This window comes from Pteropus vampyrus, unplaced genomic scaffold, assembly GCF_000151845.1.
Source record: "Pteropus vampyrus isolate Shadow unplaced genomic scaffold, Pvam_2.0 Scaffold221, whole genome shotgun sequence".
Lineage (NCBI taxonomy): Eukaryota > Metazoa > Chordata > Mammalia > Chiroptera > Pteropodidae > Pteropus > Pteropus vampyrus.
Genome location: NW_011889002.1, coordinates 1623860 through 1647258, shown reverse-complemented (window position 1 = coordinate 1647258; position 23399 = coordinate 1623860). Strand labels below are relative to the sequence as shown.

The following is a 23399-nucleotide window of genomic DNA, read 5'->3' as shown; positions in this document are numbered from 1 at the left end:
AAAAAAAAAAAAAAAAAATCAGGTGAAAGTTGCAGAAGCGTGTAGAGCCAAGGAGTTGTTGGAACATTAAGTATGAGGTATCATGTAAAAAGAAATGAGGGTAGAGAGATGGGGTGGGGAAGTGGGGGGGAGGGGAGTCAGGTCATGGAGGCCATGCCACACTAAGAGCTTCAATCTGACCCTCAGGATAATGAAAACCACTGTAAAGCTTTAAGCAAGGGAGCAACCGGTGTTCTCCCAGCCTATCTGAAAGTTCACTGCTGTTGGACTCCAGGAAGCAAAAGTTCCCTGGTGCCTTTGTCCCACAAAATTCCTGGGGTCTAGAATAAAAAAATTTTCAAAATAAGAGAAAAGTAGAGCTTTTAAAATTAACCCCCTAAATGTCTGCATATGATCTATTTAAATAAAATAGCACATCTTGTGGTATTTTTTTTTCTCACTTACAGACAACAGTGTTTAAAATAAGGACCACTTGTCTTTTTCTGTGTATTTTTGTAGTGAACTTTAAAAAATATATATATATGTACTATATTCTACATGTTTAATTAGTTTTATTGTCTATAAACTTAATCAAATATCTCTGGAGGGATGTATAAGAAAGCAATAATATTAGTCACTGATGGAGTAAAAATTAAAAAATTTTGAACCTTATAAATGTATTTTCTGTTTTTTAAAAATGCTAACTTTAAAATATTTTTTAAAAATAGGAACAGATATATGGGGGCGGAAACATTTTTTTTTGAGGGGTTGCAACGTGGGGTAATTAGCCCAATATACTAAAATTATACTGAAATCTGCCCAATATACTAAATAGTCATTAAATTTCATACTCAACCATTCAAATCCTGAAACTTAAATTCCAAGAATCATGTCTGTCTTCTTACAGAGGTACCCTCAGTACACAGAACAGTGCTTAGTATCACAAAGAGCTAAATAATAATATTTGTTGATTGCTGAAAATATCAATGTCAAAATAGTCTTTTTTTTTCTCCTGAAAACTTTTTGTCTATGCTGTGTGAAGACAAAGTCCTCAACACACTGCATGAGCCAGACCAACGCCTGTTCCAGATGGGACTGAGGAAGCTGGCACAGGAGCTCGTGTGGGGTGTGGTGATCAGTTCCAGCAAGGACACCTTCCTGTGAGTCAAACTAGCGCAGCAGCCCACTAAGCCTCAGCACGCTCACTGTCTTCCAACACACGCACGCGTGCGCGCGTGCACACACACACACACACACACACACACACACACACACACTGCTAACCTTATTTCCAGCTAAAAGTGGTAAGGTGGAGCTTACTTTCACTGCCCTCCTCATTTTCCCCCACCTTCTATCCTTTCTCTTTTCTGGGATTCTGCAGGGGATTTGCTTTAGAGATACAGGAAAGAAGAAAGGATTATTCTTTCTCTTCCTGGTGCAAGAGAAAAAGTTCAAATCTCAGGCCACACAAATCTAGGATCAGGTCCAAGCTTTGCCTTAAACAAGCTGTGTGAAGATGAGCATATTACTTCATATACCTCTAAGCCTTTTTTTCTTTACCTGTGCATTAGGATAACAACGATTATTTCTCATAATTAAAGAAATGATGTAGAATATAACATATCTGGCACATCAACAAAAAATATCGGATGGCACATGTAGAATATTTACATGTTTTAAATAGTTATTTCTAAAAAATAAGGATGAATATTCACCACACTATAAGTATTGGTTCACTCCCCCTCCTACGAGTTTGTAATCTGACAATTTAGTATGTCTGAAAATAAACTGCTCAAAGGATAGCAGCATATGTCTCTGTCCCCGGTCACCTTGCCAGCCCTCGTTCTGCCTCTTTCTCTAAATAGATTTCTGTGACTACCACTCTAGCTTAGCTCTTAGGAATGCTGAATTCTTGGGCGCCTAATAACTGCTGTGAATGTGACTTTTGGATAAGAAGGGAGTTTCAAACAGCACTCAAATGTGTTAACAGTAATATTTACTACACATAAGAGCAGGGAGTTATTTCAAGAATGGCAGACATAGGGCCACCCTCACACAGGGCTGATATCCACAGTGCTGGTATAATAGTGGGAACTACTGTACTGGAACATTACTGGGAAGAGGTGTGCAGATTACGCAGGTAATCTCAGACAACATATGGGAAACAGAATTTTGAAAAGAAACTCAGTCTTGAATCAAAGAGGGAGTTTGGTGCTGCTGCTATTGTTGTCATTGTTTTTATTGTTATTAATAATAATTTTATTGCCTTCAGTTGCCTGGCATACATTAGACCAATTCCTAAATTATCATAAACAATAGAAAAGCATATAAACACAAGAGGCTACAAACTGGAATTTCTAATAAAAATCTGTGACTTTAAAATTGGGAATTTACTTTGGATCCACTCCAGCTGGAATCTCTCTCTGTATGTTATGTTTCATTGTTACTCATTCTTCTAGGCAATAAAATATCAGACTAGATTTACTCAACCAAGTCAGTTGAGACCTGGGTATTTGTCCAGGTCATAGACTAGAGACATTTAAGCTGGAGTGATAATTTGTGAATTATCCAAAGAGAATTCAAGGATTCTAAAAACAGCCCCATGAGCTTTGAGCAATGACTGAGCATCAGTGTAATACTGTGTAACATCCTCTGAATGAAATACTACCTATTTCAACTCTTACATTGTAGCCGTGCTTATTGAGGACTACAGAAAACATTCATTCAAAAGACTGAACTGAAAGACAGTAACCATGTGATATACGATCAAGGTAGTTTTGCCAGAGCTCCTGTGGGTCAGAATTTTTCTTAGATCACTATATTGCACATAGTTATAAGACAACAGAGCTGGCATCAAACTGTCACTAAGAAGCAACCAGACTAATAGTTTTCTAAGCATTAAAAAACTTTTTTCAAATAATTTCAAAGGAGTCAGTTCTCTAAAGGAGTTGAATGGTAGCAAATTCAATATTCGAACAGGAAAAAAATGGTACTGGAAATTGGTACCTACCTGGAATCCTATTAAGTGTCACCCAGAAATGTTCATCAGGACTGTAGGTATCTTTTGACCAGTGTAGTAAATCAATGGCCCTTTTGTCATGGAAGACAAAGTTGACAAACTCTCTGGTAAGGGCCACATAGGCAGTGCCAAAGTAGATGGTCAGCTGATGTGGAGGTGAGGTTTTCAAAATATTAGTATTTTTCACAAAAGAGCCATCTTTGCCCAGGTGCTCTCGGTGGACGTATTTAGTTCGTCCAATTGCATGAGCTGGGGGCAGCACCCCTGGGGTAATGTTTTTCCCTTTAAATCCTTTCAGATACTGAATTATTTCCTTGTTGGTTTTCAGGGGGAAATCTTGCCCACAGGTGTTGATGGCGTACTTCCACGGGATCTCCGAGGCTACCAGGTCTTTCAGGCAGTTCAGGTCAGCCTGGAGCCTGGAGATTCCTGCATAAACCACAGGCTCTATCTTTGAAGCAATAAAAGCATTTTGGAAGCAACTCAGTAACTGCCACACAGATTTCTTAAACTCAGCTGTGGCTTTCTCATCCACATGAACACAGTAGACATTTTGGGGCATGTAGATAGCCCTGAAGAGCCTTTCAAAAGTATCAAAGTCCTTATGGATGACCATGACATAGGCCAAGGGGAATGCCACTTCTTCTTCTGAGAGGGGGCTTGTGATGTAGTGATTCTGGATCAGGTAGTCCTTGCAAGGGACACCTCCCAAAGGCGATGTCAATATCTTCTCCCACAAAAAAGTTGACTTACCTCCTAATGCGTCCTTACAGGCGTGTATTCCAGAATACCTTTCACTGGAACTATTCAGCTTCCTTTTTGGCAGGTTTAATTGGCTATTGTAATGTACAAAAAAAATAACCACACCGAGCACAATAAAAGCAAAAAGGTAATACTTCCAAAAGTTCATTATTTTCACTTCCTTGGGGAAGGAATCTCTCTCCAGGGATTCAGAAATGATCAGTCCCTGAAACTACAAGAGTGAAGAGGTTGAATGAAATTCCTTTGCCAGTCTTGACTTTCGACAGCTTCTCAAGCGGGCTTCCTTTCCCCGAGTCCTTTAATCCTCATTTATTTTCTGCTTCAGTGTCATGTCCATCCTTCTTGGCGGTGGCGAGAGAGGACATGGTTCTCTAACACGCGCGGGTCTCAGGCCCGGAGCGCGGAATCCCGTCAGCCAGCAGAGCGCAGAGCACAGCGCTCATCGCTCAGCCCAGGCCAGCCCAGCCCAGCCCAGCCCAGCCCAGCCTTCGGAAAGCCCTTCTCATTTGCATGTGAAACGCAAGTGGTGGATCTTAGCAAATTACGTTTTGGAATGGAATGACGGGTCCTTTTCACTGGGGCTGTTTCTCTTGCTTCACCCCACCCCCATTCCAGCCAATCTATTCCGATCTGATCTCCCTTCCATTCTCACGCTTTCCCCTTCCCTTTTAGAATAAGTGGTTCTACTTTTTCGTATCGGCCTGGCAACTTGCTAGCAGTATTTGGAAACCACAGCATTTAGGACGATTGCTCTTTATGGTTCTTCCTGTTTCTCTGCCACCGCTTTTCATTTCAGTGTTATCTCTCCCTCTGAGCACATACAGACACAGATAAAGAAAAATGCATTTGCAACATGTCTAAGTTGCCAAGATTATCAGCAGCAAAAGTCTGGTGGTGAGAGATTTCCTGGATTAAATCTCTTTCTGGTGGTGTTACATAGCATCTCTATGTATGTGCAGGCTATGAAAAGAAATAAGAAGTACACTCTTGGGGGACTGGGATGAGGGTGCAAGGGACTTAGACGTGACTCTTAGCATTGAAGGGTTGGTGCAGATGACATAAATGAAATAAACACACCTTAGTTTGCACTCCAGAGAGAAAGGTGATAGTCATTGTTCCCAGAGAGCAAAAGTTGGTTCCTGTTTCACACAGAGCTTCAGATAACTTGAGCTGTTGAAATCATTATCATCTACAATGTGTGGAGTGACTAGACACTGGGCCTCTTGATAAGCCTGACAGCTTGAGATTTGAGGTCATTTCACAGAACTCAAAGGATTCTACTTCCCACCCAATGTCCTCTCCCACTTCCTTACTCTGAAGAAAGAACAAAGGCTTCTGGGCTGCAGTAAAATTCCTGGAAGTATCAATCAGTGAAATTCAGAGGAGCCAGGAAAAGAAGCCCGACAGATCTGGTCACTTTACAGGGGTTCTCATAGCTCAGGTATGCCAGGTGCCTCGACCTCTTAGCAAATGTGGAATGCATTTGCAGATTGATGTAGATGGTAAGGATGCTTCTGGGGGAAAGTAACCAGTCCAACTAAAAGATAAACCACAGCAACCACGGTGAGTGTGCTGAAAGTAGCTTGCTCCCATCTCATTCCCATAGTCACCCAGCTATCCTCCTTGTCTGGGCATGCTGGGCAACTGGAGCAGCTGTTCCTGTTAGGAAAACATCTGGTATATGATGCAGCAAACTTCCTGCCCTTTCTTATGTCATGCCACCTCTTATCTTCCTATAGTTCCCTGGATGAATGAATGGTAACGGCAGCATAGATGTGATGGATACTGATTTGGAGATAGACCCAAAGAGTTGCCAGGGATCTTGAAGATCACCTAACACAACCTTTTATTTTATAGATGAGGAAACTAAAGCCAATAAAAAAAATATTTTTTTCAAAGTCATTCAGCTAAATAGAAGCCAGAGCCTTAATTCTGTAGTTCCCTAGTCCAGATGCTGGAGCCAGTCTAATTGGTTTTAAATCCAAACTGGTCACTGACCAGCTGTGTGACCAGGGTAAGGTTACTTGGCCTCTTTAAGCACCATGTTCTTTGTCTACAAGATAGAAAATAACAGTGGTTACTATTTCACATGGTTAAGAATGTTAAATGAGATAACTCTTGTTTAGGGTTTATGTATATGTTCATACACGTTCAATAAGCATTAACAATTTTTGTTGTTTCTCTTTTGAAAAATATCTGACATTTCTGACTCTGTTAATAAACGGATATTTTTATTTCTGTTTTTAGTAATGGAGAAGAAAAATATTTACCCTTTTAAGGCTTTCAAATGGGTTGAAATGGGTTATTCCCACTCAAAAAGCAGAGGTTGAGTTCTACTCTTTTTCTTCCTCCTCACTATTCCTCTTCATCTTGGGGTGAGGGGAATAATAAGAATGTGGCTATCAAAAGGGAAGCACTGAATAAAAGCACTGAATACAAAAAGGGAAGCATTGATGCCGTCACTTCCCTTAATTCTTACTGGAACCGTACTCTTTTCTGCAAAATACGTTGTCGGCAGGACTTGTGGAGAGCAGAAGTGGGGAAGGGAGAGAGGGAATAGGAGGCAACGTGCAGTTTTGGTCGGGTTTCTCTCCCTCTCTTTGCCTTGAGCCTTTATCCTACAATAGGGAGCTCTGGTGGAATGCCGATGCAAAGCAAACTCGACAAGACTTTGAACATTATTTAGTCAAAGCGAACTGTAGATGGGTATATCGTGACTTATAGTTCAGGACAGCAGTATCCAAAAAAACAAACAACAACAACAACACAAAACACTTCTACCTGCTTTATTTACAATGGTTTAAATGAACAGCCTGAGATTAGAATGTGATGCCTTTTCAGCAATTGGCCCAACAGGAGGTTTGTTTTGCCTCCTGTTCATTTGTGATAAATGAGCAGGCACTGTCTTCCAGCAAATAATTGGGCGGTCTAAGTTATTAACCTCCAACCAGGACATTATATCTGCTCTATTCACTTTAGTTGCTTAACATATTGAAATCTGTCATCAACTGGACATTTTGTATTCACTCCATGCTTCTCTCTGCTCCAGGATAACCTTCATCATCACGAACAAGGAGAAAGCACAAGGACAACAGCTAAGAATACTTAGTAAGCTCAGCTCGACACCAAACTAAGGGCTCAGCTATCTGGGGGCTTTCTGAGAACACAGTGGAATCTTTTTTCCCCTCACAGTCCATTAGTTCTTGTTAACCTTACTTGAGCTGTGCTTCCACCCCAGCTGGGCCAGCACAGGCAAAAGCAAATGCTGGTTCTTGCAGAGGCAGGGTTGAAATCCTGGCCTGACTTGTTCCCAAGTCCTCGTAGTTCTCCTCTACCTCAGATTGCTTCTCTTGGAGTAATTATTGGCTACTGAATCAAGGCAATGCTTTTGAGGCGTCCTCTCATCTTTATCAACTTTACACCATTCTGCTCCTCATCTAAGTCTTTGGTTGCGTCAATCTGGCAACGTCAAACACTTTGGCCACAAACAAGACACAGCAAGTAAATGAGAAAAGATCTCTCAGCAACCCAAACAATGATCACATGTTGTAGGTTGGATTCACACACTCAAATGTGTACAGGCAGGTAAGTGAAATAAGTACGTGAAGCTGGTTGTAGGAAAGGAAAAACAGGGCTAATGAGTTCACAAGTGGCAATTAACACAAGGCCAAGATGTCATGGATGTGCAGGGAGGGTGGGGACACTGGTAAAGAACGTGTGCCCCACCAAAAGCAAGCAGCTCCCTCTCAATGCCAGTGATTAATTCACACTGGATCATACTATAGGACCGATGCTGCCAGCTCTTCTTCTATTTCAAGAGAAGTGAGAAATCTAAATTTTATTTTTTAAAAAGTTCCCAAACTCTTTAAATGTTATCAAGTAATTAACAAATTTTTTAAGACACGAGTCCATCCCTCAGGATGTCAGTTTTATCATCTTTGCTTTAAACATCAAAGGGTTAAACACCTCTTGAGGCTTCGCCTGTTAACTCTTAGTATAGGCACACTCTTAACATACTTTCTCAGACTTGAGCAGGTAAGAAGTCGCAAATTAGAAGAGGGAGGTAGAACTAGTAGATTCGGCACCCTGTTGTCAGCAATAGGTGATGTACAGAGAATGAAGTAGGCTCAAGAAAAACTCCAAAAGCAGATCAGGGCCAGATTATTCAATGAAAAGATAACTGGCATTTGTACAGCTCAATAACCATTTTATTATTGTCGACCAATACCTCTAGTATTTTTAATTATCAAATAAGTTAACATCTATGAAAGAGCTTGAAGACTGACCATCAGTTCAAACTTTGGGCCAACCATACCTCTGAAAGCAAGCGGAGTCCTAATATTTAGTGAAATAGAAATAGAAATGTATGAACAAATTTCTTCTACGTATATTCTGCATATTCTGTTTAAAAAGGCATTTATGAAGTGTTTATTTCAAATAGCTTTTTAAAAAATAAACCATTTTGTGAACAAAATGCACAATTATGACAAAAAGTTTTTTCCTAAAAGATGGTAACAAATATGTGTTACCATGATTCTACATCAGGATTTAGCACTTCTTCTGTAAAAGGGCCAGGTAGTAACTATTTTAGGCTTGTGGGTCATTTGGTTTCTGAGGCAACCATTCAACTCTCATACTGTAGCATGAAAGCAGCCATAACAATATGTCCTGCTAAAACTTTATTGGTATTAATATATCATTGTCATATCATTTTTTGTCATGAAATAGTCCACTTTTGAATTTTTTCAACCATTTAAAATTGTAAAATCATTCTTAGCTTTCAGGTAGTAGAAAAATAGGCCAGATTTAGCCCATGGCTGTATGTAGCTTGCTGATTTCTGTTCTAGATTATAATCATGTTCCTCCAGGCCTAAATTTTGCAATACTGACATCTTTGCAATAACCTATAATTTCTGTTTTTTTCCGATGAAGAAATGTGAAATGAGGGGAAATAATTATGTTGATCATTCTTATATAACCATTTGGGTCATAGGGAAGAACCCTAGAATGTATGCGTGGGTGTCTTCTATGAAACAGAGATCATAAGAACACTGACCTCTTAAATAGGTTAGTACATAAAAAGATATTAGAACAATGCCTTGTACATAGAAAGGATTCAATAAATCTTAAGGCATCTCTCTCTGTGTTGCCAAACGACTTATCTAGGACTCTAAACACTTCATCCACCTTCTTAACTAGGTTTAGTGAAGAACAGCTGTGCTTCATTATTTACAGCGGCCAAGACATGGAAACAACCAAAGTGTCCTTTGATGATTGGATTAAGAAGGTGTGGTACATATAGACAATGGAATTCTACTCAGCCATAAGGAAAAACGAAATACTGCCATTTGTGACAACATAAATGGATCTCGAGATTATCATGCTAAGCGAAATAAGTCAGGTGAAAAAAGTCAAGAACCATATGATTTCACTCATATGTGGGATATAAAACTGAAAGCAACAAATGAACAGAGAAGACAAACAAAGAAAAACTCATAGACACAGACAACAGTATGGTGGTTACTAGAGGGAAGCGGGGGAGCTTGGAGGGAAGGTAGAAAAAGGTAAAGGGGGTCAATATGTGGTGATGGAAGAAGATCTGACTTTGGGCAGTGCGCACACAATGCAATATACAGATGATGTATTATAGAATTGTATACTTGAAACCTATATAATTTTATTGACCAATGTCACCCCAATAAATTTAATAAAAATAAAATAAAATAAACCAGCCGTGCTTAGGGGATCATTCTGTGCTGGAAAGATCCCAAAGTCCAGGCAGGAGGCCTCCAGGCCATCCCTCTCATTGGCAGCGTCGGCCTGTCCTGCCTCTCCCCACCCCAGAATGAGGGACTGCCCTTCATTCCCAACTGCAGCCTCTTGAACCTGTTCTTTCAAACTGCACCTGATGTGGTCACCTCTTCGGAGAACCAGCCAATCTGGCTGTGCTGTTTACTACGTGACCCTGAGAAAGTTTCTTGGGATCACTGAACCTTAGTTTCCCAATTTTTAAAAAGGAGTAGTTTCCAGTCTACCCAAGCGGTGGAAAGTAAATGTGATGAGGAAGCCTCCGAGTCTTCTCCCTCTCTGACTCCTCATGCTGCCACCCAGCTTATTCCATTCTTTCAGGATCACTCTACGTTTTGGCACTTTCCTCACAGCCTCCTAGAGGTGGCACATTCTTTCCCTCCTGTGGTTAATTGCCCAACTTTAACTCTAATTGACCAAAAACAAACAAACACAAACAAAAATTTTACCTTTGGCTGTATTCCATTAAGTTTCCAGGAAAATAATAGGTTACCTTTGTTTTTCTGTGCAACTTTTCTCTGCTTGCAAATTACAAATTCTTGAGGAAAGGAATGTCCAAGGTCTGTTCAAATCTGGATATTTTTCTGATACCCTTCTCATACCAAATACCTCCAAATTTCTCCACTTCCATATTTTTGAATGTTATATTTTTGAACGTTGCGAGGTGAAGGTATGGTATTTCCACTAAGAGAAGGTATTTTATAATTCAGCTGCTGGCAGAGATGTGTATCTTGAAGACACCCTTTGTCTTTGAACATTGTCAAATAAATGAAAACAAAATAGTCTTGAAATAGAGATAGGCAGTGGTTTCCTCCAACTTCTAATTTTAATAGCCCTATTAAATTCTTGGCTCACTTTCAGTTTATTCAATCCACTGTCATACTAGCTTCTTTCCCAAAGAAACTGTCATTTACTTGAATTTAGACAGTTTATTAGGGCAGAGTGCTTAGATAAATCCCAAAAAGCAGACATTTCTTCTGCTTTGCTAGAAATTAAAGCTAGAACAAATTTGCCACTGAGATGTGTCCTGTGCTTGTACTTAGTAGAAGAAAATCTTTGATTTTCCCGCTAAAAGTGGCTTTAGATTCAAGTTTTATATTTACCAATTCATCCTTTTAGATGACATCCTTAAACTCTATTTTTTCCTCTGCAAAAACAATAGGAACATTGTTATAAATAGAATAGATTCAGTCCTGGTCTGCTTTGGTTAGGGCCCTCATGGCCGATAGTGTAGTTTTGAGCACTACCCTTCAATGTGTCTTCAGTGTGTTGTAACCTACATAACTGAATGGTTTTGGTTCTCATTTTTTTTTTTTTTTTTTACATTTTATTGATCAGTACTGTTCTGTGGGACATAAATATCTAGGGCACTACTCCTCCATCCTTCTCTGGGCAGGAATATGTAGTGGTAGGACTTAGGGTGACCAACTATCCCAGTTTGCCAAGGACTGAAGGATTCCCCAGGACATAAGATTTTCAGTGCTAAAAATGGGAAAGTCCTGGACAAACCAGGACAAACTGGTCACCCTAGATACCATTGGTCTTACCCACTCTTTGCTGAAAGATAGACTGACTAGAGGGGATTCAATAACAGATTAATATGAAAGGAAAGCAAATGTTTAAACCATTGATCTGAGTTGGGGGAGCCTGCAGATCATAAAAAGTCTGCAAACCGTAGTGCATGAAAACTCCACATGACCCTCCCCCAAACCACTGAGGCATGGGGACAAAATGATTAACATTTGTGGGATAGCTCTACGGTAAACCTAAAAGAATTCACTTAAACCATTCTAACTACACAGATGTTGCCCAGTGGATATAAGAATACCTTAGTAACAACCAATATAATGATAGGAGAAACTAAAAGGAAAATAAGTTTGTGTTATTACAATGTTAACTGTATCTAAAATCCCTGTGCCCCACCCCCAACACCACATGTAACACCACATCCTCTTTCTGTAAATGGGGGACTAATTGAAAAATATGGGGTCTTATGAATGGAAGTGCTTATTTTAACATCTGTAATAAATGGGCAATGAAGCCAGAAAATGTTAACTCATTTTACAGAACAGCATAATCAACCAGCTGTTTCAGCTCTCTGAGTCTCGATTTCCAAATTCATATGATTTTAGGATTGGAACTAGATGTTCTTTAAGGCTCCTTTCAGCTCTAGATGCTGTGATTACTATAGCCTTCTGCACAGAATAAAAAGGAGGCTGTTTTTTAGGAAAGCTGCACTAAAAAGTTATGTTTAGGTTGAGTAAGTGCAGGGGAAAATCCAAAATGTAGTCGGCTTATTGATCAGAGATAAACCAGAAGGCTTGAAAGTGAAGTGAAGAGCAATTAGCTCAGACAAACCTAAGTCTCAAGAGAGTAGAAACCAGACGGGGAGGTGTTTAGCCTTTCCAGGAGACCTGAGGTCCAGAAGACAGGACCTCAGAGTCCAGGATAGGCGGTTTCCCCATGAGTCATAGGTGGGCACTTGGAGTTCTAGGCAGGAGGGCTTTCATCCTGTAGAACCACAAGAAACTCAAAGAAGAAGCCCTAACTTAAACTGAGGAAAGAGTTAAAGAATTTCAATGAAAAAGAAATTATTTGAGGATTAGGGCTTAGGAAGGGGTGGCTAAAGAGGAAATAACTAGAAGAGGGGACTGACATGGTAGGAAGCTAATTGTATCAGGTTGATCTGACTGTCTCTAGCTTGCTTAGTAATGATGATAGTTTTATCCTCTGATATGTTCATAGTTATGTTCTGACATTTTAATCTGGCTGAAGAGAAAGATTATGGGGAATGGGTATCATATATTCATCTCTGAAAATGTGGCCCTGAAATAGATATAGGGTAAATATATTTGGGGAAAACTTTCTGCCACTTATAGTTTTGTTTAAAATCATCTCAAAAAAGAATGTTACATACTGTATGAGTCAAAAGACGAGAGAAAGAGAGGTTTGTTAAGTGGCTCTGGCATTGAGAAAACGCATTAAGAAATGATTACTTAGGAAGTAATTAATATTACTTACTGCTTTAGATTTAGCTTTAGATTTAACTTTCAAAGATTGCAAATTATCCGCTCCGAGACTCAGGAAAAAAAATCACCAAAAATCTTAGCAGGGTCGTTTGCTTCACCAAACGATAGATTAATTCCATCAAAGAAGCAGCCTTATAAAAATTCAAATTGTTTTTTAAAGCAGGGGCCTCTGCTGTTGGGCTATTCTTTTTACTTCTTTGGTGTGAGATCAGACACCAATTTGGTAAGTTCATGGATAGTGGGCCTCAGAGTGAAGCACAGTCTGGCATGAGCTGATGCTACCCCCAAAATAAGCTTGGCTTTGAGAGGCATTCCTGAGATGAACCAGATGCTTTGGAAAAACTGAGGAAGAGAGAACAGTCCCATTGCTATTGACCAGAAGCAGAAAGAACTTCAAGAAATGTCTTGGAAAAACTGAACATGGCTGGAAGATGCTGAAGCTGAGCCTTCAGGATTTGGCATGGTAACCTAGGCTGTGTGTGTGGTGATGCGGGTGGTGGTGGAGGAGGTGATGATTTGCAGCTGACTGGGCAGCAGTGCTGACGGGCATATTAAATATTATTTCCATCTGACTCAATTTAATAAATATTCTTATCCTACTGGGCTGCTAAAAATATAAAAGATCCCAAAGAACTTATAATCTAGTCAGGGTAACATGATATTTACATTCATCATTATAATGCAAAGAAGATTAAAGAATGCATAAAGGAGTTACAACAAAAGTTTACCAGGGTGTACAATTGAGAAAAAAAGATCTGGAAAATCTTCCTAAATAACAAGCCATTGAATGCAGACCCATTAATGTCATTATATAAATGGGAGAGATGGAGAAGATTGGCCCAAGTAAAGAAAACAACATGTAGAAAATTACCAAAGACAAGAATACAAGGCATGGTGTTTTTTCTGGAGTGTTCCTTTCAGGGAAAGCAGTAATGGGAACCAATAGTAGGGTGATATTGAGGTGATATCTAATAGGGATATGCTGATATCCAACATGCCATGTTGAGATGTTTATAATGAATAATTCAGTAAGCTGTTGAAACTCATCGAAACTTTTGGGATAGAGAAGTTATTCTTAGAGCTATGCCTTAAGAAGAAATGTGTGTCGAGAGTGTTAGAATGGGTTGAATAGAGAGACCGGGGCCAGAAAGACCACTGAGAAGGAAGGGTCTAACAATCTACTTGAGAAGCACAATGGGCAGGAGTTAGAGCGGTAGCGACAGGAACAGGGAGAGTGACACTCACTCGAAGCCTATCACAGAATGTGCAGAATGTGCTGATTAGACATAGGGGCCCGATTAAGAGAAGTTGGCTAACTTGGAGAATGGCAGTGGTGGCAGGTCAGGGAAGCTCTGAAGAACGGTGTTAGTGGGGAGTAGGGAGGTGGATGGGGAAGCATGTCAGCGGGTGCCAGGAGGAACCTCAGGAAGAGATATCCAAAAGGTGGGAAGAAATGTGAGAGAGGGCCTGGGAGCATGATGGAGGGTTGTCAGTCATAACTACAAAAATGGGGCTGAACTGTGGACGTAAATGAGATCACAAAAGGAGGAAGAACAGTAAGGGCCCAAAAGCAAACTAAAGATGTTCACTGGAAACTTAAATTTACCTCATTCTGAATTTCTCTGAGAATAGTGGCTCTAAAATCAACTGTTATCTAAGTCTCAATTAAATAGTTGGTAACCAAGAGTATGAAAAGGACAGAATTATCCATTTAACTACAAGTTTCTCAAAGAGGGATTATAAAAGCAATGCCCTTTTGCACATTTGGCAACAGGATAGCCTTTTCACAATGCTGGAAGTCATAGCTGAAAGTCCTGTGACAGAGTCAAAGTTTTATGACAGACTGTTGTTCCAGGGCTTCAGTCTTTGGTAATTATCTCTTCGTAGCACTTTGATCCTATCTGCCTTTCTAAATAAAAACAACTTTTAGAAAAGAGCGATTCTATACATTGCATGTGGATAAGGGACAGAATTCTGGATTAGAAAAGTAAAACAATCTGAATTTGTGCACTGACTTTGCCAATTACTAGCTGTTCTAGAAGTTCAACACAGGTTAGATTGCAAAGTCAGTATGTAAAAGAAAACAACATACAGTCAAAATTCCTCTGGAGAAATCCCTTGGGAATGTGCCACATTAAAATGACACAGAGTCTCCAAATTTCCAACATGGCCGATTTTCCCTTTAATCATAGTCCAGATGGTGGTTCTTCAAATGAGCACCAGATGAAGTAGTGAGCTCAAGCCGAGGTGCTATGTTATGAGATGTACACTGTATCTTTACATTAGTGATCCATGGGAGCCAAGTCCCAACATGGGAATGAGAGGAATCCACTTCACGCTCACTCTGGACCCCACAGTCACTGGATGGAATCGAGGGCAGGGCATGATGGCCGAAACCCTTTAAACTTACACATAGTGTGTGTGTGTGTGTGTGTGTGTGTGTGTGTGTGTGTGTGTGTGTGTGTAGTGGAGTTTGTGTAAGTTAAAATAATACAAGCCAAGATCCCATTGTACTGAGCATTGCTCATGTATCGGGGGTTGTGCTATGGGAAAACAAAAATGAGCAGGTACAGGTTCTACCCTTGAAGCTCAGTCTAGAAGATTACTGGGAACCCAAACGTGGCACTGCAAGACTAAGAATAGATACAGGAGGAGTGAGTCCACAGGAGCAAAATTTAGGAAAAGCTTTTTAAAGAATGTAACTCTAGTCTGAATCTTAAAAGCAAAGCACATTATCAACTAGGTGAGTAAGGAAGGAAGAAGAGCATTCCAGAGCATTTGGCAGAAGGACTGACATGGCAGGGAGGGTGGAAGGGTCACATTTGGGACCCACAAGCCATACAGTAGAGCTGGAGTTCATAGTGAGAGAAGGTGCTGGAAAGGCCACGGGGCCAGATCACAATGAGTTCCCTGTGCCCAGTGTTTGGACGTTGTGCTGGACATAATAGGAATCCATAGAAGTTTCCTAAGAAGGAGAGAGATGTGATCATGTAATCAAGGTGCATTTTTATAAAGATCTTGTTACTGTAGAGAATGGGTTTAAGCAGGTTGAGAATGGAGTCAGGGGAAGTGGTTAAAAGGAAATTAGACTGTCGTAGGAGAGAGATGAAGAGAGATAGATGGCAGACCAGAAATGGAGAGGAGGCTGGTAGCCAGATCCAGTTTATTGACTGTTTACTCTGCACCCAGCACTAGGCCAAACACTTGCACGCATTGTCTTGCTGCTTTTGCCAATAACCTTATGAAAGGGGTGCTGCCAGGTCATGTCACACAAGGACCTTGCTCACCTCAATGCAAAGTCTAGCCCTCACTCTCGCTCACTCAGCCACAGCCACAAGGGCTGCCTTTATGGCTCCTGAACACAGAGAGCTCTTGCTCACCTCAGGAACTTTGCCAGATCTAGATCCTCTTTCTCAAGTGCATGGCTGACTTGTTCTCATATAGGAGATGCAGTTCATGTGCTACTTTCACCAAAAAGCCTTCCTTAATTCACTCCATTTAAAGTAGGTCCCTTCCTGTATCAGCCTGCATTTTCTTCTTTTTTTTCCAGCCTACATTTTCTTCATAGCGCTTATCGTAATTTCTAATTACCTTATCTGTCTACTTTTTATTATCTGTCTGCCGCTTCTAGAATATATATTCCATGACCGAAGGGCCCTTATTTGTCTTATTATTATTATATCCCAGTACCTAATACAGCATCTAGTGCTTAATAAATATTTATCGAATGATAATAATAACAATAACAACAATGATAAAATCTAACATTTAAAATATGTGCCAGGTACTGGTCCAACTCCCTTAAATCTTACATATTTCATATAAATATTATTATTTTCTCTATTTTGTAGGTGGGAAACTGAGGCCCCCAAATTTAGATAACTTGTCTAAGCTCCTACAGCTTGTAAATGGTGGAATGGATATTCAAATTCAAGCAGTCTGCCTCCAGGATCCATGCTTTCAACATCAATGCCACGTGACTACTCTAAGACAGAGCTTTACAAACGTCGGGCCACACATGGCTCGTGATGGAAGGGCTAAGGCTCCAACCTTGTTTCTCTCCAACTCTGGAACCTGAGCTCCAGGGATAGGAAAATTGACAGAAATCAAGGTGGTGAAAATTAGCACAGGGAGAAGCCAGCCTGCAGGACTGAGAGAGATAACAGAGGATTGTGTTAAATTCAGGGGCACATGAGCTGAGTTCTGAAAGTACAGAATTTGAGGTGCCCGCTGACCACACTCTCTCCTTTACTGTGCTTTCTGTTTTTGGAGTAGAGGACATTACTCAACCCGATCTCATCTTCATATTTGTAAAATGTGGATTTAAGTACCAACCAGACAAAATTCCTGTGAAGGTTACACTGAGATAATGCAGACCCGAGGCAGATATTCAGTAAACATTCGTTTCTTAGTATTTCCTGTACCTTCTGTTCACATGAAAAAAACAAAAGTTCTGGGAAATGGGCTAAATATTGAGATAACATAAGGAACAAGAGGGAACATTCTTGGGTAGGTTCAATTATATAATCATTCTATAAGCTTAATAAGACTTAAAATCAGTTAAGTTTTATCTTCTGAACAGTTGCATTGCCATAATTAAATGAAGAGTTTGTAAAATTAGGTTCAGTTTAATCTAAATGTATAACATAAGTCTTTGTTCTTCCTAGATGTTTCTTTTTATTCTTATTTATTGCTAGATATATGTAATATTTGTCTTTGGACAAGTCACATATTTTAATCTTAAATTTTCTCATCTGCAAAATGGGAACAATAGTCTTCCTCTTAGAGGGTTCTTATGAGGATTAAAAAAGCTAATGTGTAAGAAATATTTTGCAAACCGAGTACTATCCAAATATAATAAAGGAACATTATTGAAAATGGTTTTATGAGGGAAATGCGGTATGCTTATAAGATCATACTTCCACAGAGGTAATTTAATTAGTATTCTCCAAGTTAAAATAGCTCAAGTGCTTAAAGCTTTATATTGCATTAAATCTTGCTCCTCTGATATCCTGTGAAGATGGTCAAAATAACTCTGCCTGCAAAACAAGGAACCATCTTACAGTGAGCCTGTGCTTTTTGTCTGCCTAGCATCACTCTAAGGAACCATCCTCCACCATAGCCTGTCCCTAACCTCTAGCTCGACTGTGGGAAAGCAGCCCAAGAAAGTCTAGTCAGTATTCCTCCTACCCCTGCTTTGTTTAGGGATAGCAATTTAGACCAAGCAGAACCAATCTGAAGACTTCCCTGTGCTGTTGCTGGAACTATTAGGCAAAAGACTTTCTTTCCCCTCAGGAGTACCAGCTGTCAGAACCAAACACCAGGAGATACTTCTGACCATCTCTGATACTATGTGGGAGAACATGCCTCAGTTTTCTGGGACATTCTTTGTTTTAGTACTGAAAGGCCCATTCCCAGGACTCACCCTCAGACCTGAACAATTAGGGATGGTTGGTCTCCCCACAGAGAGAAAGCCTGACAAGTGTCCTGAATATATTGCTCTAACTCTTGATCCAGCTTTATTTGGAGCCGCTCCTTGAACAGCTTAATTCTATGACTCGGTAAGTTCTTGTTTCTGTTTAAGCAACTTTGGGTTTCGTTTCTGTCACTTACTCTCAAAGAATGTGCACATATAAATAAAACTTCAAGTTAAAAAAGCAAAATAAATTGAAGTAGGAAACATGCTATTTTTAGAATTGAAAAATGAGGAAATGTGATCATGTGGTCACTCCAAGGTTGAGAGAATTTATTTCACAAAGGAGTTCTGAAAAAAATGTATACAAAATGAAAAAAGGAAGCAAAGCAAATAAATGAAAACATTCTTATGGAAGAATAACATCATGGCATGAGAAAGGTCAGAGTAATGCATGAGCAAAAATTCAAAAGAACAAATTTATGCACTGAGAGAAAAAAAGTAGTCGAAGCCAAAGCATGTAGCAGCTTTGCCTTTTCATTAGAGATAGACTTGCCCTGAAATGGGACAAGAGGATAATCTAGCCATAGGAATGGACTGAGAAAAAAACTAGACCAGCAACAGCTTCTGCAGATGCTAAACAATTTGACAAGATTTAAAGCAAAAATCTAAGTGGCCTCTGGCACTCCTCCCTGGGGCGGGTAAGTAAAAGAAAATGGCAAAGGAATAACCAGAAAAGCTAGAGAAAATGGGCTTTTCTTAAGGTGACATATAGTAGCAATGATAAAGATCTGAGAAATTAGAAAATATAAGTGTGCACCAGAATTTGGGGTGCGGTACTGCTAGCAGAGCCTGATGTTCTGTAGTGTAAGTCAAAGAAATTTGTGCTCCTGGACAGTTTCCTTTGAGAATATGTCGAGAGGGAGAGGTCTAGACAATCTGTCTGTACATGAGTCACAGCCACTCTGCCTGGCCTCCCCAGAAGAAGTATTGAGACTGAAGCCGCCAATGGACTTTTTCTGGCCCCATCATTTTTGTTTCTAATGCAGTATAGGAAAAGCCTAAGGATTGAAAACCAAGAGAGAAGCCATTTTCTCAATAGAAAGACATTAAAAAAAAAAAAAGTGTGAAGATATGTGATTCAGTGCTACCTCTATGAATATCCTTTCTATTGAGTCTCGCCAATTTTAAACTATTTTCACTTTTTTTTCCTGATATCTCATTATAAGGTACCAATCATTTTCTTAGTCATACCACTCTTGTGAGTGTTTGGGGGAAACTAAAATGCCTGTGCAAGTTCTTTCTAATGAAAATGCTTGAGGATGTTTAGGAGAAAGACAGAAGGAAACCTTGAGGAAGGGAAGGAAGAGCACTCTCTGGACTTGCACATTTGCAAAAAATATGTTTATGCTGTATTAACTGCAGAACTTTTCCCCTAAAAACATAACATTGAAAATAGAAGAACCGATATGGTTTCAGTTTGGTAATAAAGAAGCAGGTTCACACACCAAATCTTAAATCACAAAGAATGCCAAGTATAAAACCACTGGAGTTACTCGAGTGTATGATTAAATTTTACGTTGCCTTTGAAGATGAGATAGCCAGCACCGAGACTATAGTGTTTGATGAATTATTTTCTTTTAATCATTTGTAACTCAGGAAGGGCCAACTTGCAAGGAGGATATCCTTTTGCTATCTCCCTGAACCAGGATGCCATCCAGAGTCTAAGAAAGGAAGGCGGCAAAGCCCCAGGAAATGTCATGTTAGCCTGAAAGTCTTGCCCTGCAGAATCAGACCTGACAGCCCCCTGACATGGCTCACCTGCCTCCCTGGAGAGATGCTTTCTTGGCAGAGCTCTCACCTCCGATTTTCTACAAAGGAAATGGAATGTATTCACCAGAGCTAATGGGAAAATCGGAGTCCAGACTCACCACCAGCATTCCCACCTTTCTATGAATTCCCATAGCCACGATATGGGTGTTTATGTGATTCTGGGCATTGCATCTTCTGCAAAGAAAAACATGTATAGTACTTGTGCATTCACTTTTTAGCTAGGAGATTTGAGGTCCCAAGAGGTTACGTGATTTACGTAGGGTCATACAGTTGCTGTGACAGGGCAGAAGCCAGTGTGCCACACCATAAACCTATAGTAAAAATAGTTTTCTCTCCTGTGCCTATTTAGATATTATTCGAGGTCTCTCACATTGTCTGTTTGACTAGGGCTGGAAAGGAGAAGGGGGCCAAGGGAAAAAAAGGGAGATGAAACTTTCTTTCTTCCCTTGATTTTCTTACTCTGGTTTGATGTTGATTATACTGACCGTCCTTCCGTCAAAGTAACCACAGACATTAAACAAAACCCAGGTTTCTCTCTTTTTTTTTTTTTTTTTCAAACCAACAATTCAGGCTTTTCTAAGTTAGGAAATGCCTTAATCTCAGTACGATATCTAAGGAATCACATGGCTAGAACTAAACTTTTATAAATTTTAAGGGAATAGTGAAAATATACATATATATTATACATTTAACTATGAAAATCAGCCTCTAAGTACCTAATGCTCCCAAATTATACACTAATGATGGAAACAACAGATAAAAGGTGAAAACATGGTGGCCATAGGGCGAGAGAGGTCAGGAAAGAGAGAATGCACAGGACAAGAGCCAGCCCTATTCCCCAGGCCGGTCACCCTGGGATTCAGAACCCAAACACAGTATTTTCCAGAGAATGCCGGCGTGTTTATCGCCCAGCGGGCCCTGCCCTGCAGCCTGAGAGCACCTACCAGTGTTTCCAACCTGGCGGCCCCCCAACCACCAGAACAATGATCGCTTTTCTCTGCTGTAATAATGCTGTCGGGTTCGTCAGAAATCTGCTTTGTGTTTTCCACGGAGTCCACAGCGTGCTATTTCCTTCAGAAGAAATCCTATCGTGTTTTTTTAATAGTTTTAAAAATAATGGATCTAGTCCATTAGTAAAGGTAGAAATGTTCTGATGGAAAAAAAAGGAGCTTCTCCAGTAGAATCTCATTATTTACCTGAAGTAAATACATAAATGTGTATATATAAAATATATTTATATAACATAAATATATTATACTTAACATAATATATTTAAACATATTATAATATAAATAGATAAAGTATACATTTATGTATAATATAAACTCTACATCTATGATATGGTACATGCGCGAGTCCAAATATTTCTCAGCTCACTTGGTCTTAGGGAGACAGCTGTGGTGCCATAGTAAAGCCTCATGATTTGCCATTCATCATTCATTCACTCACCTAAAATACACTTATCAGACATTTACTAAGTGTTTTAAGCATTGAAGATACAGCAATTAACAAGAGAGAAAATGGTCCGACTTCGTTGAGCTAATGCAGAGGAGGCCAAGAACAAACGCATACAAATAAGTTAATATGATAATTCCAGATGGTGATTGAAGGAAAAACAGGGTGGGGTGGTCAGTCAGCTCAGATGACATCTGGCTGATAGAAGGAGCTGTGAGGGTCTAGGGGTAGGCAGGAGAATGGCTAAGGCAAAAGTTCTGAGGTAAGAGCAAGTTTGACACATTTGGAAGAAAGAAGGAACTCTAGCAGGGATTGAGAACAATAACATCTATTGTGGGAAAGATTTAATAAGATGATAAATGCAAAAGAACATGATGAACTGCAAAGCAAATCCACTGAAAGGTATTATTTGGCTGTGCTAGAATATCATACTATCACATTTAAAAAACCCCAAAACATCATTTTGCACTTAGAAAGAATTAGGGTGAGAACTATATATTTCAGTTTTCATCTTCCACTTCAAATAAAAAAGAGTAGGCTCTCAAAAAGCCCTTTCAACTATGGCACATTGCCATCACGTGCAATATGGAATTTCACATACCTGGAATCCTATTGAGCGTCACCCAGAAATGTTCATCAGGACTGAATGTGTCTTTGGACCACTGGAGCAAATCAACAGCCCGTGGGTCATGCAGAACAAAGGTGGTAAACTCTCTTGATAGAGCAACATATGCAGAGCCAAAGTAAATGGTGAGATTATGGGGAGGAGGAGGTTTCAGAACTGTGGTTCTTATCACATAAGAAAGCTCTTTTCCCAGGTGCTCTCGGTGGACGTATTTAGTCCGTCCAATTGCATGAGCTGGGGGCAGCACCCCTGGGGTAATGTTTTTCCCTTTAAACCCTTTCAGATACTGAACTATTTCCTTGTTGGTCTTCAGGGGGAAATCTTGCCCACAGGTGTTGATGGCGTACTTCCACGGGATCTCTGAGGCCACAAGATCTCTGACGCAGTTCAGGTCAGCCTGGAGCCTGGAAATCCCACCATACACGACTGGCTCCATCTTGGAAGCCAGGAAAGCATTTGAGAAGCAGCTCAATAACTGCTCCACTGCATGTTTAAATTCAATTGTTGCTTTTTCATCCACATGAATGCAGTAGACGTTCTGAGGCATGTAAATAGCTCTGAAGAGCCTTGCAAAAGTATCAAAATTGTGATGGATGACCATTATATATGCCAAAGGAAATTCAGCTTCTTCTTTAGATAAGGGGCTTGTGATATAGTGGCTTTGGGTCAGGTATTCTTTGCAAGAAGACTTCTCATATATTGTTAGTTTGTTTCTCCACAGGAAAGGTGTTTTGCCTTTGATAAAGGATGTGCAAACTTGAGTCAACATCAAAGTTTCTGAATTATTCAGCCTCTGGAAGCTTTGCTCTCCCCCAAAACTGAACACGTAGAACACGATAAAAATGATTACACAAGAGACAGAAAATATAAAGAGGTAACGCATCGATGAAGACATGCCTCAAGAGGAGCGAGATTTCAAAGACCGTGAAAATCTGTTAAGTCCTTTCCCAAACTTACTTTTTTTCTCTGAGTTCTTATTTTGGTACATACTCCAGTGATTCCTACCCTGAAGGAGACGCTGTGAATTTATTCAGTTTCATGCTGGGAGTCCAGCTGCTGGCTCTGTCCCCATGCTGATATTAGCAACTGATCCCGCCTTGTTCTCTGTCTCTCAACCCGCCTTTGTCTAAATCCCAGTAGCAGGTTGCTTAAGCCCAGCCTTTTCTCCTCCCTCTACCTCCCTGCTTGCATCTGTGAGCTGTTTCACTTAAACTCTGGTAACTGCTTTTCCCCTGCAGATTTAGTTTCTCAGATCTCTTTTCTTTCATTTCCCATGTTTCCCCCCACTCCCCTTCTTGTTATTGCCGTTCAGGGAATTAGTACAGTGAAAGCCAAAGTTGAAATGATGTGTTCTGGCAGGCATGTGTTTCCTGCTAGTCATCCGACAGGCTGCGGCACTCACCCCCGTCTTGTTGCTCATGGCAATGATCCACGACCTGGTCCCTCGACATTCCCAGTACAAGCCACGGGATATAA

General features: G+C 40.1%; 2 protein-coding genes across 3 annotated transcripts in view; both read right to left on the bottom strand.

Moving 5' to 3' along the window:
• The window catches only part of LOC105300842 (N-acetyllactosaminide beta-1,6-N-acetylglucosaminyl-transferase), an 82873-nt gene that overhangs the window by 35374 nt on the left and 24100 nt on the right, over positions 1-23399 (bottom strand). Inside the window, exon 1 of one of the 2 annotated variants that reach the window (XM_011373226.2) lies at positions 2990-4295. The exons of the other annotated variant lie outside the window; for it this stretch is intronic. Within the exon in view, the coding sequence (XP_011371528.1) occupies positions 2990-3908 (919 nt within the window). The 5' untranslated portion in view covers positions 3909-4295. Of the gene's footprint in view, positions 1-2989; positions 4296-23399 lie in introns of those variants that run through there. 2 annotated transcript variants of the gene reach the window in all.
• On the bottom strand, positions 21892-23373 carry LOC105300843 (N-acetyllactosaminide beta-1,6-N-acetylglucosaminyl-transferase). The gene has a single exon (XM_011373227.2). The coding sequence runs from the start codon at positions 22816-22818 to the stop codon at positions 21892-21894; it is 927 nt and encodes a 308-aa protein (XP_011371529.1). The 5' UTR covers positions 22819-23373.